This window comes from Mchenga conophoros, linkage group LG9, assembly GCF_057382185.1.
Source record: "Mchenga conophoros isolate Kocher_MC1m ecotype Shallow Benthic linkage group LG9, M_conophoros_male_GT1.1, whole genome shotgun sequence".
Classification (NCBI taxonomy): Eukaryota; Metazoa; Chordata; class Actinopteri; order Cichliformes; family Cichlidae; genus Mchenga; species Mchenga conophoros.
The window spans coordinates 18,485,838-18,505,889 of record NC_140534.1 but is presented as its reverse complement, the minus strand read 5'-3'; the positions used below and the strand labels follow the sequence as shown (position 1 = coordinate 18,505,889).

The 20,052-nt window shown below is 39.2% G+C and overlaps 1 protein-coding gene across 1 annotated transcript in view; it reads right to left on the bottom strand.

The window, feature by feature from the left end:
* Positions 1-20,052, bottom strand: part of tmtopsb (teleost multiple tissue opsin b) — a 51,847-nt gene that overhangs the window by 2,003 nt on the left and 29,792 nt on the right. Inside the window, exon 3 of the mRNA XM_085286751.1 lies at positions 12,578-12,811. Coding sequence (XP_085142877.1) covers positions 12,578-12,811 — 234 coding nt within the window. The remainder of the gene's footprint in view (positions 1-12,577; positions 12,812-20,052) is intronic.

Below are 20,052 nucleotides of genomic sequence, written 5' to 3'. Positions count from 1 at the left end.
AGATAAAGCTTGTAACCTCTTACCAGAAAGAAGGCCAACTTTTTCTAAGCACATTTTGCAATATGTGTAATAACATGATTGAAACTATATGTGTAATATATTGAATAAATGTTTTAATCAAATGCCACTACTCAAAGCTTAATAAAAAGGATATCGAAGAATAAACATGATATAAAAATGATATAATTCCCACAAGAGACATAACAAGACTTGTTTCAGTAGTTTGCAGTAAAATTTAGGAATAACTTAAGCTGCTTTAGACTGAATAGAACTGTGGTACATCTACACACTGCTTTGCAACCCACCTCAATGCCAATTCACCCTTTCATGACTAAATAATTCAGTGTCACCTCTGTCACTGATGCTTGCTTTTTTGTGTTGAATACAGATTACTGAAGTTCAGAATAACCATCTTATTTGACTTCCAGGGGTAAAATCCTAATGCATGCTGTAATGACATAGTACTATGAGTAGAAACAGGTTTGGGCTCCAAGAAGTGACTGACAGCGTTCCGTTACGTTTGCGTGTGTTTTATGCTGCTGCACATCAGATGCTTTCCGCATGGTTTTGCATGGTGGATGGTGCTTTTCTGCAATCATAATTGACTTGACTCTGGACAAGATGTTGATGAGGAATTGAACCACATATCAGACCAAATGCCACTGATCTTCAGTCCAGTTTGTGTGTAATTTGGCATACTTCAGCCTTTTCTCACTGTTTCCCTTCCTTAAGAATGCGTTTTTGACAGCCATCCTTCCACTGAGTCCATTTCTGATGAGGGTTGAGCAAACAACAGATGGATCGACTCAAAGGGCAGCTGTATCTCTCAGGCCCTGAGTCAGGTCTTTGCTGTATTTTTTCCCCTTTTTCTTAAGGACGTGCCTTTCAGATACTTTTATTTTGCTGTAAATAATGCTTTAGGATATCAGTACACACAGCACACCGTTCTGTGATATACCGTGTTTTCAGCTAAAGCTCTTTGGGAATCCCTTTGTTGGATCAAAAGTGCTGTTTCATGCCTGTCTGACGGTTACCTTTTGTAATTTTTAGACAGATCACTAATAAAGATGTGATTGAAGATCCTGAACTGAAAATGAGTGAAAAATCAGACAACATCCAAAGAAAAACTAGGAAAAGAGATTCAAAAAGGATGGACAAGTTTTGCACAATACTGTAAATCCTGTACTTACTAGTAGTAGTAATAGTATTTAACTGAGGTTTGCACTGAGTATAAAAAGTGAAACAGACAGCACAGCAGAAAGACTGGAAAACAATGGAGAAAAAAAGTAATAGTAATCATTCGGCAATAACAGCAAACACTGAAAATACTGATAAGAATAGATGTTTCTCTCCAGTGTTCATAACTTTGGTATATTTCAGATATTTGTTAACAGAAGTGTATTAATGTAAGGAATAAGAGACAGCAACGAAATGACCAAGAGATCAGAACTAACTGGATGTTGCACAGACAGAAATACCATTTAATGATAATCATAGTGAAGTCATTGAAAAATAAGAGGAGGTTTGCAATTACACACTTTCAAGTTTTGTCTTCTGCATGTTTTGAGTCCGGCAGGCATCCCCTGGATAAACGTAGTGTACTTAGTATACTCCCCAGTTCCACATGTATACTTAAAGTCTACTACATTTCCCCAGGGTGCTGCAGATCAAACAAGCGTGCTGCATGAAACACGACACCTCGGCATGCAGTTTCCTCCAGCATGTTAGCACCCTTTGAAAATGTAGACACCCACTTATTGATATGACAAATGAGACCAGTTTGTAGTGCTTTTTAACTAAGACACTTGAGCAATTGGCTGATAATTCCTCATATGAGCCAATTAATTTCTGTTACCCTGAGGAAATTATGCAGCTTTCAAAATTAGCTGTGTGCTTTAAATCTGCTCGTCTCAAATCCCAGTGTGTTAATCAACTAGAGAGATGTGCCTGGGGGAGAAAAAAAAGAAAATGTTGGTTTGAAAGTAAAACCGCAGAGAAAAAAGAAAAGGAGAGAAGTGGGAAGGAGAAATTGGGGAGGAAGGAGGGCGAGCTGACGTCAGGTGGGATTACAGCTGAGATCAGACACAGACTGGGATCTTATGATGAACTGATGAGTGACCAAATCCTCACCTGCCACTCCAAACCTGTGGGAGTGATTAACACAAATGAACATGTGATACCACCTTGATGTGAAGTGTGGTCTTTAATGCAAGAGACTGGGGTTGGTGGGTGGGAGCGATGATGTGAGGGTTTCACAGTTGGTGGTGTGTTTTTCATCTTCGATGGGCGTCTGCAGCTATTCTTTGCAGTGCAGTGTTGAAAACAAAAGCCAGGCTCATTCAAGGGATTTACTTTATTTTTCAGACGTATGAAATAACACCTGGCAGTGTTAATAAACATGCTCAATATCATCATTTCTATTGTGCAGAAGTTCTGGTGGTATACAGCAAATAGGAGTTTGCAAAAGGTAAATAAATAGACAGTCGTTTTATTATTTCAAGACAAACTGGAAAATCTATTAAACCTCTAGAGTTTGTGCTGTGCTGGAAAGGTGTTCACAAGAATAGAGCCCACATTTATGATTCCAAGAGGAACTTATTTATTAACTTATTTCAGTCATGTATACAGTTAAAACCTCTGATGCTCGTATTAATGTGGCCAGAGTTTCAAATAATGAAGTAAAAATGCAAACAAACCCTATAACTCCAAAACTTTAAATACTCCAAACACTATGCTACTTTTTCCTGAAGAGATATGTAGCCCTCACAGCACACCAGAAAACATTAGTAAAAACTGGCATTAGTAATACTAATCCATACATTGAAACACTTAAAAGGGACGATTTTCTGCTGAATAAGTACTTTTAATTATTTATGTACAGTTGGCCAGTCATACATTTTATCTGTAGGTGTTTTTACATTGTTTTATTGCTCAGTGAATAGTTCTACAAAAGAAAAAGAAAATACCTCCAACACACGACATTGGCAGCTAATGTTAAACATTTTGCAGCTCACTATATAGGAAATACTATTTTACAATTCCTCAGCCAGGAAGCAACGCTAAAAGATGAAGACGTCCATACAGAGTGCAGCAAGATGCAGGCAGTGAGCACACAAAAAGAATAAAATGCATGTTGTACAAAATCATGAAAAGGTCCAATTTACCTTGGTATACTGTGGAGGAAGGTTTTTTTTTTTGTGTGATTGCCCTATTCACAAAATGTTGTTGTCTCCACTAAACTATGACATCATTGTGGATATTAAAAGCAATAAAAACGCTTGGAAAAAACAGACCTGCTTGTGTGGTAGCCTGCTTACATGCTAATGGTGGTTATATTGATTTCTTTATTTGATTTCTCTCAGCTTTGGTAACTCTGGTGAAATGGACTGCATCACAAAGAGAGACTGAAAACGTAGCTGTGTGGCCAGTCTTCTGGAAACAGACACAAGTGATCAGTGCTGCATGTGTCCAGTTGTTTCATATCTACATGATTTCACCTCTGCGCTGCGGTCGGCCCCCGTGAACTGTCTTTATGTGTAGTTTCTGTGTTCGTTCATCTCCTGTGTCTCCCCAATCAGTCGTGTCTCCTTGTCAAGTCCGCGTCTCCATGTCTGTCTCCTGTTTCCTGCTTTATTTTGATAGTCCCTGTCCTGTGTGTGTGGTGTATTCTGCTTTGCTTCCTTTGTCTCTTTATGTTTAATTAGTCCCAGCTGTGTTTCCCTCATCCTCGTTGCTCCCTGTGCTTTCCTTTGCTCTTTGTTGTGTCTCCTCCATATTCCTAGTTATCCTCACTCCTAGTTTAAAGTTCCTAGTTTCCCAGTGTCTTAGTTCCCTCGTGAACCTTGCAAATGGTTTCTGAAGTACAAACACAGATGGCCTATTAAAGTAAATTAAGTACATAATGTCAGATAAAAAATATGTAACAGCCTCCAGCCTGAATTTGTTAAAAAAAATCAAAGAGCTGTGTGCAAAGTTATATTCAGTTACATCATCGTTAGCTATAGAACAAAGGAAGCTCCCTGAAGATTGTTTCTAATGTAACTGAAATAAGACTGAAGTCCACTGTATTTTTGTCCATTATATGATAAGTTTAGAGTGTGGTAAGGTGGATAAATATTGAATTTTTGATGTGTTCGCCTGGAAAGACGATTATAAGAAGAGCGTGCCCATATGGAAAAGAAATAGTAAAACCTTATAAAAGACTTGCATAAGATGTGGCCTACTTCATATAGTGAATATAAGGCTTATATGATTTACTCATGAAAGTGGCCACTTTCTCATTACTTTCATATATTATTTTAGTAAAACATACAAGTTTCATTTATATAATTTTTCAGGGGATCTTATATCTGTTTTCACTCTTGTATGCTTTTCATATAAGTTTCACACAAGACAGATACAAACTTTATAAGATTTATATATCTCTTTTCCATATGGGTGGGGCTGCTTTTGTTTTGGTGAGCCTACAACAGAAGACAGTAAAGCTCTTTGTTTGTAATGTAAGAAGTGGGTTTTTTTTCTTATTATAATTGTGGGCTGAGTACTTTTATGCGCTTGACACAATTAACTAACCACAGTGTGGCAACTCTAAATCAGCAATATTAAGATTTCTTCTTAACTGAAAGCACATGTGCTTTTAGCATCAAATCAAGCCAAAATCATGTCTGTTAAGTTTTAAAAAAGAAATTGGTTAAATATACCGCTGCTTTAATGTGTAATCAACTGAATATTGTAGCTAATAAAGATGAGGCTTTTTTGGAAATGTTTGATTTCAGGGCATGAGAAGTAACCACAATGTAACAGCCAATAAAAAGAATTTCAAACACATAATGAAACATCACGTTACACATGGAATGTCTTAAGAGAAATCCTCGAGGCAGGTTTGTCTGTCTTGTGACTGATAAATAGCTAGTGACCATCGCTTGTGACTAATAGATTTTATCTCGCTCTGAATTGGAGATTGCTATACATGCATTTATTTCGTCACGCTTGGATTATTGTAATTCGCTGTTTATGTGTCTAAGCAAAGGTTCTCTGGATCGTCTGCAGGTTGTGCAAAACGCTGCAGCTAGACTTTTGACAAAATCCTCCAAGTACTCACATGTGACACCGTTGTTATCTCAGTTACACTGGCTTCCTGTTAAATTTAGAGTCAATTTTAAGATCCTGGTCTTGACCTACAGAGCTGTGCACGGACTGGCACCTGCCTACATCTTTGATCTGCTACAGCCCTATGTCCCTAGCAGGTCTTTGAGGTCATCTGATCAGGGCTTACTTGCTTTAAAAAATACTAAGAGGAGGACTAGAGGTGACAGAGCTTTTGCCACTGTGGCCCCGAGACTGTGGAACTCTCTCCCCCAAACATTAAGAACTGCGGACTCAGTAGCTGTTTTAAAAAAAAAACAACTCAAAACTCACCTTTTTAAAACTACTTTTGGTTAATTTTTTGCCTGTTTTATTTTCTCTTTTTATGACTTGTAATGTGCAGCACTTTGTGATTCTGTCTTGAAAGGTGCTATATAAATAAAAATGTATTTATTTATTTATTTAAGGTGGTGAAGGCTGAAATATTGAGAGCTTCAAAATCAAGATGGTTGCCAATGACGATAGCTTAATACATCACTCTACGGATATAACAGATCTTTATAAAAAAAAAACCTGATGATGATTCATTCAACATTCTCAGTAATCCTGTAAGGTCAAATTGTTCATGAGTCACGAGCCACTCAGTCCACAGTGTTTTGCAGCACAAAATATCTTGGTGGAGAATTCAGGGGAGAGTCCAAACATACACCATCCTCTCCAAAATAAACAAGCTACCAAGCAGCTGGTCTCTTTGGGATGGAACTGGCTTTGGGCTCCACATTTGTAGTTCAACTAGGGGCGTCAATTACATTAAAACATCATAATTCCTCATTTTATGGCATTTGGCACTGGAGTAAAAAGCATTTTTCTTACACATGATGAATTTGAATTATAAGGAAGAATAGAATATAAGTATTCAAGTCTAAATTCCTATACATTGTACTTACTTTCAATATTTAGTTGAAATATTGAAAAAAAAAACATACAGCGGGTAGGAAATATGCACTTGCTTAGATGAAATGTAACAGAAATATAAAAGATAGTGTTAAACAGCCAACATGTAAAAAGTAAATAAGATGCTCATTACATTGTCTGTATAAACTGGGCTGGAAAAAGTAGCAGCTGAGGTCCGGGTCGTGAATCTGCACAGCGCTTAAAGTCTTCAACTCGCCTCAACACATTGCTGCCATAGTTATGGGCTGGGAGGAACTGAAGACTGAAAGCGCCACACAGTGCGGCCTCCCACATGGCCTCCCGAGAGCTTATCCGAAGTCCTGAAAGTTCAGTTAGTTGCTTAATCGTCACATACAAACCCTAAAAACTTTACCGTCGTAATATGTCAGCCATCAAAGACGGTTTAAATGTCTCACGAGCTCAAAAGTGACAACTTCAGCACCTGAACGACAGGCAGAGGCAGCAGATAAAAACAGACAGAGGCAGATAAAAGACTGTTTGCGTGAACGTATGAGAGAGAGGAAAAAAGGAAAAGGTCACCACGGCACTGTGTCGCTCCCTGATAGTAACATGCTAATCAAAATCAAAGCCACGCTACCTTTGCAAGATTAAAAAGAACTTCATCCTTTACTCCTCCTGCCCATCACCTTTCTCTTTCCCACCTTTCCTTCATCTTAATGTCTTGTATACTTTTCCAACTTCTACTATATTTCTGACATTTCTTCTTCACTGCCAGTCTAACAAATTTTCATTTCATTCCTTCTTTCTTGAAAAAAGTTTCTTCATTTTCCTCCCCTCTTTTAACATCCATCCTCCAGCCTTTACGTCCAGCTTCCTCATTACAGTTATTTCTCCTGTCCTCCCTTCCTCACCTTGGATTTTTTTCTGTTTTCCCCTTTTCCTGTGTCATTTTCCATTTCCTTCTGTAATTTTTTTTACCTGCCTTCTTTTACTCTTTCATCCTTAATCTAACCTTGCATATTATTTCCTTTTTCCCGGTCAAGTTTAGCTTTTTCCTCCACCCAATCAACACGTTTGAATACCTCATATTCCCCTCATTTTTTCTTATGATTCATCGAGATGTCACAAGGTATTAAAAAGAAATAATTTTGTTGAGCTCTGGAGGTCACCGCTCATGAAAATGTAACACGGGGCATCTGAATCCTGTCAAAAACCATCCTGCCGTGACAGATTAACACATTTAAAAAAAACGCCTTGCGTCACTATACAAAGTACCATCGGAAAACATCAAACGATAGCTGAATTTAAAAATGCATATATCACAGATGACAGGATATGACGGAAAGAAAATTTTGCAAGAATACAAATGGATGAGATACGTTACGTTGATTTTGATGTAATTTGGCTGTTTTTCTGAGCTTGTTTTTTGAGTAAAAAAGGAGAAAAATATGTTTTAAAATTTAAATTACTGTGAGAAACTACTGAGTGGTTGTTAGGACTGTCATCACTCCTCCTGCTCAGCACTTTATTAGAAGGTTCCACTCTTGGAAAGAAATTGGCAAGAACAGCGTGAATCCAAAGACACAACTGGCTTTGTGTCAGCAGTTTGCACTCTTCCTGGTGTTGCTGTGAAGGTGTGAGGAAAGTTTTCTTGGCAGAATTTGTGCCCTTTAACACCAGTGATTTGAATACCACAATGTGAATGTCACTGCTGATTATACACAGCATTATTATGCTGGCTTGCTGCAGCATAATAATGCACCATATTACAAAGGAAAAATCCATCCATCCATTCCGTTTATCCTTTTCAGGGTCGTGGGGGTCGCTGGAGCCTATCCCAGCTGTCATAGGGCGAGAGGCAGGGTACACCCTGGACAGGTCGCCAGTCTGTCGCAGGGCTAACACACAGGGACAGACAACCATTCGCACTCACATTCACTCCTGCATTCACACCTATGAGCAATTTGGATTAATCAATTAACCTATTCCCACTATGGAAAAATCCAGTTTGGCTAAAATAACAGGCTTCTCTAGTCACCCAGACAGTTCTCACTCCCAAGATGTATGCTGAGATTTTGTCAAAGCCACGGGCATAAAGATATATATAACATCAGGTGTTGTAAACGCTTGTATCCATTCTTCCTACTATATGCCATTTTTCTTGGGAAACAATCCAGGTAGTAAAAATGATTAAAATGGGGAAATGAGTGCACCTGAAAGGTGGGAACAGCCAATGTTTCAGTTAAGTCTCTCTCCATTTGTTTGTACATCCATTTGTTTTGTTTTGTCATTCTCACACCCCACTGTATAAATAAACTTTTTTTCTTTTTTTTGAGTTACAGGGAGGCTGGAGCCTATCCAGGCTGTCTGTCGCTGCCTCTTAAGTTCCAAAACAGAAAAATAGTCCACGAAAAGGCCGTGGGTGGCAACAGGTGGTTTGTTTCAGAACACACTTCTGACTTCTTTGAAAATATATGGCGTTTATTTCATGGTAAAATACAAAGAAAAAAATCAACCCAATAATGTCTTACAACTTAAACATAAACGAAAGTTAATTTGATTATATTTCAAAAAGTGGTCAACAAATCATTTTAAACCCTCGTCCCAACTGACATTTGTTAAACAAACAAAAAAAAAAACATTTCCACCACACCCCCTAGTGTGCTCTTAATCCCTTAATTAATGGGAGGGTCCAAAAGTTACCAAACTAACCACTTTTCCAAAACTTTCCCAAAAGTAAAATTAATTACAGACTGACAAAGCAAACTATGATATTCTTATTGTATTAAAGAAAAATCAAAAATGGATACAAATTATGTTTCATAAAAATTCAACAAAAATGGCCACAACACTGTCCTAGGGTAAGAGACCAGGTGCATACTTACAAGTCACTAGTGGCTGGGCTAATGCAGAGTGATGGACAGCCACTTACACCCACATGTACACGTACAGCCAAATTAGACCAGAGCCATACTGATATATCAGTCATGTGTCAATATTTATACCAGCTGATGAATGAAACTTCAATAAGTAAAGCGGAGGGAGCAGAAACACCTTTCACGCATGTTTTGAGTTTTGACACTGCATAGTTTGTCCACTAAAGGACACTCTGCTCAGATGGGCTGGTTGTTGCAGGGCGTAAAAGACTAATTCATAACTTGCTCTGAGAATTATAAACAAGATTATTTTTAAGCTTCATTGTCATCAGTTTTGTGAGGATGAGTAAATAACTATACATAACAAATGTTTGGGAAATATGTTTTGTGTGTCTGAAAGCAAATAAATATAAAAAAAATACTCGATATTGTCTAGTATCAGTCTAAAAACTCCCACATTGGTCGGGCTCTAATTTAGAATCCCAATAAACCTAACAAGCATGTCGTAGTACTCTAGGAGAAGGCTGGAGCGCTTGGGGAAACTTCTACAGGAAACTCTACACAGAAAGACACCCCTCCCACCCCCCGACAAGTTCGCAGATCTGAACCAAGTGCTGAGGCAAGAGTACTGATCACCGCATCACTTATGTTTTTCCCTTACTCAGTAAGGCAGGAAGATGAGTCCCAGGTGGACTCTTGCTTTAGATGTCAAATGCCCAGCATCCACCTGACATGACCTCCTCAGGAGAGGTCGTCAGGAGAGAAGTCTGACTGGAATGGTACACCTGTCAATCTACAATTCAGGTGTCCTAAGATGAACTCAGAAAGGACACGAACCTCCCCTGAAGAACAAGAAGGGCAAAAACTTGCTTGCTCTTGACTTCCAGTATGAATATGAATGCAGTGGATAAATCTGCAGAAATTATGCGATGCAATCATGTCTGCATGGGGCAGAAGCTCAAAGGAATCTTTCTAATGACTTGTAGAGGTAAAAAAGAAAAAAGAAAGTAGATTTTACCCAGTATCATTGTTTAGATGAACTTTTGACAACTGTGATAAGGTTTTAAGGTTTACTGACATAACAGGAGAAACCATAGAAACCATCGTTTTTTTCTCACTGTAATAAAAATAATTGCGTAAAGCCATCCTCTGTGTGCTGATCTGATTTGTTTGCAGTCATTAAATTAATCTGCTAATGACTGCTTTAAAGATTTATCTACAGTGAAATTGCTAAAAAGCACCTTGAAGTTTGATCTGCTGTCATTTAGGAACAGCAGTAACATCAACTAGATTTTCCATCGTCCGTAAATGTCACTGATGTGTATCACAACTGAACAGCGGGGCGAGGTGGGGGTGTTTTATGACTTTGACACCGTTAGAGTAATGTCAGCTCTGTCTTTGTCTGCGCTGCGTCTTCATGTGTGTTCTAGCTGAATATGTAAAGAAAGAGACAGCAGAGGGTGAGAGGACGTCTGCTTGCTTTCTCCACAAGTGTAAATCCTATATTTCTTTAGTCACTGGATTTTTGCATAGAAACCTTTTGATACTCTGACAATTGAATGTTCTCATTTTTTTTTCCAAGCAGCATATTAATGGACAGAGCATCAGTCCTTACTGTTTGCAAGCATACATCACTGTAAATCACTGCATTTCACCTGCTTTGGTACTAACGAAAGTGAAAACGGGTGCACTGGAGAGGCAACAAACAGGCGACTCCCAAAAAGTGATTTTTCTAAAGAACAGCACAACAGAGAGGCCTCCCAGTGGCGTCCGCTCTGTTCACAAATAAGAGCAAAAATGAGGTGTAAGAACATTTTGTCCAATTTAAATACAGCACTGTTTTGTTCTCTAACAGATCATTATGAGCCTTTGGTAGGGACAGTGGCTGATATTCAGATTATTAACAAGAAAATATTTAACTTTTATTGTTGCCTCTGGTTGAGAAGTTTATGGATTTAATTGGAGTCAGAGCTGATACAAATGGCTTCTGGCAACGCTCGGTTAAATCAGCAAATCCACTGAACAATCAGCTGCTATGTAATATTTTTGTTTAGCTAAAAAAAAAAATATCAAGGAGAGATAAAAAGATAATAGATTATTTTGCCTTGAAGATGGAGCGAGTGATGTTTTGCTCATATAAAGCCACAATTCTAAAGCCTGCATATGGCAGTTCAAAGATGAGTTTCTTTGAATGTCAGTGGAAGATGCAAACAAAGATGACGCTGCCTTGATGGTCGGCATGTAGAACGCAAAACTGAGAAAATGAATGTCCTTGAGAACTGTGCAACAAAAAAACCAAAATGACAATTGACTGCACTCCTAGAAAAGTTGCAAAGAAGCATTAACAGTGCAGTAAACCTTAAACAACCAGCAGTGAGCAACTGCAATATGAAGTTGAACCAGTCTTAATAACTACACCCAGTCAGCCATCAAGACAAGCTGAACTCTCTGTTTTAAGCATTCTTTAAGCTATCTCAATAAAAAACATCCACCCTCCAATTGTCATCCATATTTTATGAAAACCCATAAATTTACCAATAGCCTCAGAATAACAATGGTATGATCTTTGGAGAAGGTCAGAAGGATGTAGTGTCCTTTACATGCCTTTTATTATGTTTGCACTGTGTGTTTCTTTCTAAGATATCATTGATTTTTAAAGTTGTCCCTGTCAAACAAAGCACCTCTCTGTTCTTGTTCTCATGCCGCGTAGTGCTCATGCATTGAAAATGTCTGCAAATCCTCAGATTGTGGTAGTATATGTGCATTGTTAAGTGAATGCAAGTCAGCTGGTTGGAGTTTGAGGGTGCAGCTGTCTCTGGAACCGGCTGGCCATTAGTGATAATGTTTTCCCCTACTACTCACCAACGTTGCTTCTGGAATGACCTAAGGGAAGCTCCTCAGGGACATTGTGAGTGGAGTTAATTACATCATCAAGTATTATATCAGATTAAACTTGCAAACCATGTGACAGACTAGAAGAAGACTCAATCTCACTGTTTAAAAAGGTTCTTACTCAATTTATTACCCTCTAAATGTTAAATGTATACATCTCTTTTACTCTGTGTAAATGACATTAAGCCAGTGCTGTGAGAAAAATTTTTGCCCCTTTCTTGGTTTTGAAAACACCTAAATTTTATGGTTCCAGCTTTTAAATGTAATGTAATGTAAACGATCTCGTCTGCCTTTCAGTAATTTTGATAAATCTAGAAATTTGCGCTGTTGGTTGAACCAAGCAAACATTGAAAAGGTGTCATTTTGAGCTTAGAGTAGACTCAGTTAAACCATTTGTGCCATCAATCAGAGCTGTGAAATCACAATTTAGTTTAGATATAGCTTCCAGGTGTGAAAAGAGTCTCTGTAAAAGGGTCAAATGTTTAATTTTTCATTTTGTCACAGAAAAACTGCTTTCGGTTTGGTTTAATTATAGGTAGGAAGGAAGGGCCACACAACATCCATTTGGGTAGTTACCCGCGTTTATGTCTGCATAAATTAGGTACCATAAACTGTATGCTTATATCTCCAACACTAACTAATCCAAACAAGATGTAGACAACCTTAAATGAATTATGATGGATCTACAGTTATAAAAGAGATGCTGCCTTTTCTACTGTAAGCATGTTTTAGAATAAAACTGAAGAGATGTTGAGAGAGAGTGATGTTTGCAAAAAAGTCATTAAGACAAATAAAGAGCACTAACCCACCTGTTTGTTCATGAATATGTAGATAAAGGGATTGATGACAGTGGACAATTTGGCCAGCAGTGACGGCATGATGGTCGCCTCTGGTGTCAAAAGATCATGCGGGCCGAAGGTTGCAAGCAGAGCTGCCACACCATAGGGCAGCCAGCAGACCAGGTAGCATACCACCATTGTGACAACCATCACCAGCACCCGCTGTTCTCTGCGACGGGTCACCACTGAACTCACGCTGCGGACCTGACAAAGAGGAAAAGACACTTTACTGATCTACTGTCATGATGCCAAAAAAAAAAAAACAGACAAAAAAACAGTGGTGCTGCAATTTCAGCAGCTTGTAGACTTTTCTCCCCCAACAGTGGCATTAATCTCTGCTTTATTATTCCCTATGTCTGTGCCCCCCTGACCAGTTATAAAGCTGCCATACCTCCCCTCCAAAAGCACAACTCAGAGCTGACTTGTGTAAAAACACACCTTAAACCAGAATGCAAACATTAGTTTTCAAAAACCAAAACACCTGATGCACAATAACCTAAGACCATAAATGCAGACAGCAGCACGATGAACATCAAATAATTCAATCAATTGGCGGGACCCACAGAGGCCTAGAGCAGTAAAAGCAATATTCTTTTAGCAACAACAGAGACTAATCTGTATGATTTAATACACTGGAAATCATAAATAAATAATTTCTATCATACATAAAAGAAGATGCGATTTTACTCAGGTAAGAAAAGAAAAAGGAGAAAACATCATAAAAAGTTACTTTTGTCTTTTTTCCCCATTTAATTTTCATCAAACTGAATTTTCAAGGTGGGTTTACAAACTCACAAGAAAAGAAAGAAGACGTCCTCAGACTGAGAGTGCTTGGAGATCAGTAAGAATTTTATTTAATCTAATGAATAATTAAGTGTTCATATTCTTCTCAGTATCTAGATTTATACTTATTTTGTTGATGAAACCTTTAAAAAAAAACACAGGTATGGCTTTCTTGTGTTAGTGAGTTTATGACGTTATCAGTTAATGCCGGTGAACGCTTTAGTCACTGGGATTAAATCAGAACTGAAGCATTGTCTGTGCTGTTAAATGTTAAATGGACAAACATTAAATACTGGTCTCTTGTGGCATGTAATTAATTTAAACATGGACGTCATCCAACATGTCAACTACTTCCAGGTTTAAACATGCACTTGGCACGCACTGGTTTGTATTACAGACAACAAACATGCACTTGTGTTTAGGCACTTGTGCTTGTTTCCATTATGTGTCAACTGTTGAAATTTCAAGTAAAAAAATGAACATTTGGAGAACAAAATCACGTCTTCCACATTACTCTCAGCAAACTGTAGCCTCTCAATCCATGTGACAGCTGCTGTGTCAGCTGGACGTGGAGGATGTTTGAAGATTATTTCAAGCCTTTACCCCCTGAAGCACATTTTTAAGGCAGAGTGTGCTAGAAAAACTAAGATATGTTTGGACATGTGACAGCATCAGGTCAGACATAGCGCACAAAGTGTCACACGATCAAGGACATGTTCCATCACATTGCTGGGTTGACGGTTGGAGTTTGCATACAAGCAGAATGTGTGAGCATCTCTAGCTTTTCTTTGGAAATGATGAATCTGAACTAAGTTATAGATGTTAAGTAGAATGATAAGTAAAACATGGGCGTCAAAGGCTCCTGTACACAGCAGTGGACAGAAGCTCAAGACTTTCCCTGATGAGTTTCTGCAGGAATCAAAATCTCATCAGTACTAAGCTGAACAAACATTTGCCATATTTCATGCCTGAGAGATTTAAAGCATGTCCTACAGACCTCATCTGGTTGAAAGAAGAGTACATCTGGATCTTCTCTGTAAATAAATATTGTCTAATGTTATGAATATATATTAGTTTGAACTAGTCTCAAAGTAAAAAGTGTTTGTACTGTGGCACAAAGGGCAAAATTGCAATTCAGCCCTTCTGGTCATTTGTCCCAGGCAAAAGCAATTCAACAAGCAGTCTATGCATCCGTAATTCCTGAATGGAAGGAAAGTCCAGACCTTACTGTCCAATATACTGAAGGAGCTGAAGGATGAATGAGATTAAATGTGTACAGTTGTATGCAGAGCAGAAGGTTCAGTCTGCATCCTGAATCTTAAGTCTGCAACTCTTCACAAGGAGGAAATGAAAAGTTCTTGCCAGCCCATAAAACTGCAACTCTAGGCAGCACAATGTTCTCATCATTTCCTAATCAAATAGATCAGTTTTTATGGACATCAACTTCATTTTTATAAAATCACCTAAGAGATGACAGCACGGGGATAGAAAAAAGTATTATTAAGCAAGCTTTGCGTAAACCAGAGGGACAGATGCAGAAAGGAGTGGAGTAGTCAGATTACCAGATAAATAAAACTGTCTAGAGGCAAAATGTACAGCTCTGTGAAAAAGCATTCTTCTTAGTTTTTATATTTAAGATAATTAAGCAAAATTTTATATTAGACAAAGATAACCTAGGTAAATCCAAAATAAAGTTTTAAAATGATGATTTCATTTATTAAGGGGGAAAAAAGCCATCCAAACCTACCTGGTGCTGTGTGGAAAAGTAATTGCCCCTTAACCCTAATGACTGGCTCTGCTACCCTTGGCAACAAGAACTGCAATCAAGGAATTTGAATTAACTGACAATGAGTTTTTTGACTAATGTACCCCAAAACTTTCATTTTGTTTTTTTGTCCTGCTGCCGAACCCAAGCACCATCGAGCCTCAGGACATAAACCAGACATTATCCAGCCCCAGACTATCACACTACCACCACCATGTTTGGTATGATTTTCTTTTTATGAAATGCTGTTAGTTAGATTTTTTTGGAAGGCTTAATTTCTGTAACAGATTAGACTTTTTCTCATCAGTCCACAGGATATTTTCTGTGAGTCTTTCTGTTCATCTTGGTTAACGGTGGCTTTCACCTTGGATCTCTTTCTTATTGTTGAATCATGAACTCTGACCTTAACCAAGGCAGCTAATGCCTGCAGTTCTGTAGATGTTATTCTGTTGCTCATTTAACTGCATTTTGCATTTACTCGGGTCACCATTGTCTAACATCAAACTTTGTTTGATGATGTGAAACATTTAAAATCGAGAAATACTCAGTGCTATTGAATATTCTGACCTCACATTTAGTCCTATTTTGGTAATATAAATTATTACAAAAATTCCAACTTAAAGGGGTCAACTTCAAGGGGAGGTATTAGATTTAAATTATTTGCTCTAATTGCATTGGTGGATGCTTAAATTAAACATAGATTAAAGATGGTTTAAACAGGTTTAAGCAGAGATGGATAAACTCGCAAAAAATAAGGTCAGCCAAAAGCTTAGGCTTTGTGTTCTGACCTAAATGCTTTAATTTAATAGTTTAATTCTTAAAACATTAGCTCAATTTTTTGCTAAAGAATTGGAGACAAATAAATGAATTGAATTGAAATAGTGTGCAGACTTGTTCCCCCTTTTAGAAAGACAAAAATATATTAAATGGTGCAGCCACCATTTAAAGTGTATGACTATTAAATTTTATCAAAATTATTTCGCATCACATCAAACTTTGGCAACTGTTTAATACATCTCATAAGCTGAGGGTTACATTAAGAAAGCTCCTTTTAAAGTCCTAATGGTAGTTATACAGAATCTCCTCGAAAAGACAACCCACGGTGAAATTTCCTGTCTGTTTCACCAGTTCCAAAGTATTAAATTTAACCATATTAGTAAGACTGTTACACATAAAGCAAGCCAATGGTTTGAACTTCCTTTCATTTTCAGTCTAAGAGTGGTGAGGTTACTCGAGGCTGTCACTCTGTTTAAAGTCATCAAGGTTGCAAAGAAGGTCTAAAAGGTCAGGGACAAGGGCACAGAGTTCCACAGGAGGCAACAGTAATGTTGCTTTTTCCACTCACTGGGGAGAAAGCTGTCGCATCCCATGTCAATTACAGTTTTGCAGACTGAGTCTGAGTTGCTCACCTTAACAGTGAATGACTTGCAAAACAGCTCTACCTGCTCTATCTGCAAAGCTTCTGCTGAGGTGTTTTTCAATGCTGCTACCAAACCACTCCTATAACCTGCTATTACTGGAGGGATCTTCTCTTTTGGTCATTTGTTTACATTCAGTGCCAGTACGTACACTCTACTCTTTCATCGCTATGTTTGTCATTTTAGCTTATTTTAAAGCCTCCTTTCTACTTTCTTTTTCAGTCCTGACTGGTAATCATGGGTACCTACTACTCTTTTTCTTGTCTCTTCATTCTGAATAAGAGAAAAAACTGGAATCCAATAGCTTTATTTGCACTCAATAGCCAATTCTTGCCTTCTGCTGGAGGCCTCCAGCTAGTCTGTGGAGATGCATTTCATCGCCTTCCTCTCGTCAGTCATGTGTCACATTGTGCTTTTTGTTTTTGTTTGATTTGAGGTGCAATATAACTTTATTCTCATAGGATGTCAATCAAAATTTGATCCAAGATGATCGTCATGGGGTTTTTTTTTCAAGCTAAAATAATTGTGCTTGCCTTTGCATGTTTGCAGACTGAGATTCGGAGTCATTTTTAGTAGTAGCACCTGTAGTATCAGTTTATAAACCTGTGCATCAGCAATCAACCAAAAGTAACCTAATAATAGAATAAAATCTATATAGGCAGAAAACAACAAGTACATTTAAAACAATATATTGATATATATCATTATGATAATTAATGCATAAAGATTTGATGACAAGTCTTTGTGGTACTTCACACACAAAAGCTCCGTCAGCTGAAAATTATACACCAGGTTCTTGCAGTACACGTATTCTTAAAGAAGCTTTAAGGCTAAGAAACAGAAACATTTTAATAAATATGTTTGAAATCTCTGACGGGCCCCATCAATAAAACAGATACTTTGCTGACTTTGTTTTTCTGCCAGTGAATGGGAGTAGTGCATTTCAGTAGATTCTCATTTTTTTTCAAGGTTTAACATATCAGCTGTCAGTGTTGTGTGCTGCAATAGAAAAGAGCGAAGTGTTTACAGAACCAGGATGCTGTGTTTGTTAAACCAAGAGCGGTTTAGTTATGAGATTGTTTTAGAATGGGGAACACTTTCTGATTAATTTCACTTAATTTAGCTACTTGGGGATTAAACTATTTTTATTACATATTATCAGGCACATTAAGACTATGAAGGGAGAATGATGGTTTTTGTTCTTTAATTAGTGGCAAAATTAACCAGCTTTAAACCGCATCTTTAGCCACTTTGTTAGCAGTTTGTCTTTAAAAAAAACACATTTATTCATATAATTATGTAGCTTAATCTGTGAAAAATGCCACAGATAATACAGTTTGACTGGCATTAAACGGTATTTCTGCACCAACAAGGTGATTCCCAAAGAACTATTGGTTATTGTCCACTTGACATCTCTCAACATGGTGTGGAGAGAGTTTAAAGAAGTCTGAAGAAATTGAGTGGAAGCTCTGTCATGGTTAGGGGCTGCATTTCAGCCAGTGGTACTGGCGATACTGGAAAATTGAAAGAATTATGAACATAGAAAAGGCCTGCCATGCAATACCAACTGGCAACAGAATTTGCCTCCCCAGATTTCAACATTATTAAAGCAGTGTTGGATCATCTTGACAGATAAGAGAATAAAAAGCAGGCAATATCCAAAAAAAGAGCTTTGAATGCATCACACCAGTTGCACCTTGCTGCTGTCTGTGAAGGTTGTATGACGTCACATCAGTCACACAGGTTAGAAACGCGCTGCTGTCACACCCGTCACACTGCCCGTCACACCTGTCACACCATGCTGCCTGCGCGGTTTAACTGGCAGCTCGGTTTAACGGGTATTACAGTTTCATGGGTAGTGTGTTTTTATAGGCAGCGCGGTTTAACGGGCAGCGCGGTTTAACGGGCAGCGCGGTTTTATGGGTAGCGCGGTTTCACGGGCAGCGCGGTTTCATGGGCAGCATGGTTTCACGGGTACCACACTGTCATGGGTAGCGCGGTTTGTCACACCTGTCAAACTGCGCTGTCTATGAAGGGGTATGTTGTTCGTGTGAACTGACCATGTGAGATCCTCTGCCAGATGTACAGCTAGGAAACGGAAGCTGTTCAATCTTTCCACAGCAGCGCTGTTGATGGTGATCGGGTATGTGCTTTACTACACCTCTAGAAGGTCATGGGTGACTGTGGCTCATGGGGTTGAGAAGCGCATCTGTAACTGGAAGGTCGCCGGTTCGATCCCCGGGCTCTCTGTCCTGGTCGTTGTGTCCTTGGGCAACCATCTCCTTGGGTGAGATGGTTCTCTTAGCAATAAAGTTTAAAGGCACTGAGATCCTCCTTCACAATAAAATAAGAGATACTAGTGGCCGTGCAGTCGTAGGTGTAGAGTGAGGACAGGAGAGAGCTCAGTATACACCCCTCACGTAACAACGCGCTGCCATCTGCAAAGGCTGCGTAACATCATACCAGTGACATCGGATACACAGGTCACACCTCGCTGCGGTCATACCCATCACACTGCGCTGCGTGACGTAACACTGTGCTGTCTATGAAGGTGTATGCTGTTTGTGTGAACTGACCATGTGAGATCCTCTGCCAGATGTACAGCTAGGAAACGGAAGCTGTTCCCTCTTTACACAGCAGTGCCATTGATGGTGATTGGGGTATGTGCTCTTCTACACCTCCAGAAGTCCACTATCATTTCTTCTGGTTTTGTAATATTGAGGGTGAGTGGTAGTCTTATCACTGGAGTAAAAAGGCACTGACATCCTCCTTGTAAACTGTCACCCACCATTGTTGTGTCATCCGCAAACTTGAGAATGAAATTTTAGATTCCAGTGGCCGTGCAGGCGTAGGTGTAGAGTGAGGACAGGAGAGAGTTTAGTATACGCCCCTGACGTAACGCCGCGCTGCCCTCTTCTAAAGCTGCATGACTTCGCACCCGTCACACCGTGCTGCGGGACGTATACAAGTTCAGAATACACCTTTGACGTAACACCACTCTGCCGTCTGCGAAGGCAGAATGGTGTTACACCGCAACATAGCATTCACACCGGTCACCCAGTTCACACTGCACTGCCTCACACCAGTCACACCAGTTGCACCTTGCTGCTGTCTGCGAAGGTTGTTTGACGCCACATCAGTCACACAGATTAGAAACGCGCTGCTGTCACACGCTGCCCGTCACACCTGTCACACCGTGCTGCCTGCGCATTTTAACTGTCAGCTCGGTTTAACGGGTATCACAGTTTCATGGGTAGCGCGGTTTCACGGGTAGCGCGTTTTCACAGGTAGCGCGGTTTAACGGGTAGCGCGGCTTTACGGGTAGCGCGGTTTAACGGGTAGCGCGGTTTTACGGGTAGCGCGTTTTCACGGGTAGCGCGGTTTAACGGGTAGCGCGGTTTTACGGGTAGCGCGGTTTAACGGGTAGCGCGGTTTAATGGGTAGCGCGGTTTCCCGGGTAGCGCGTTTTCACGGGTAGC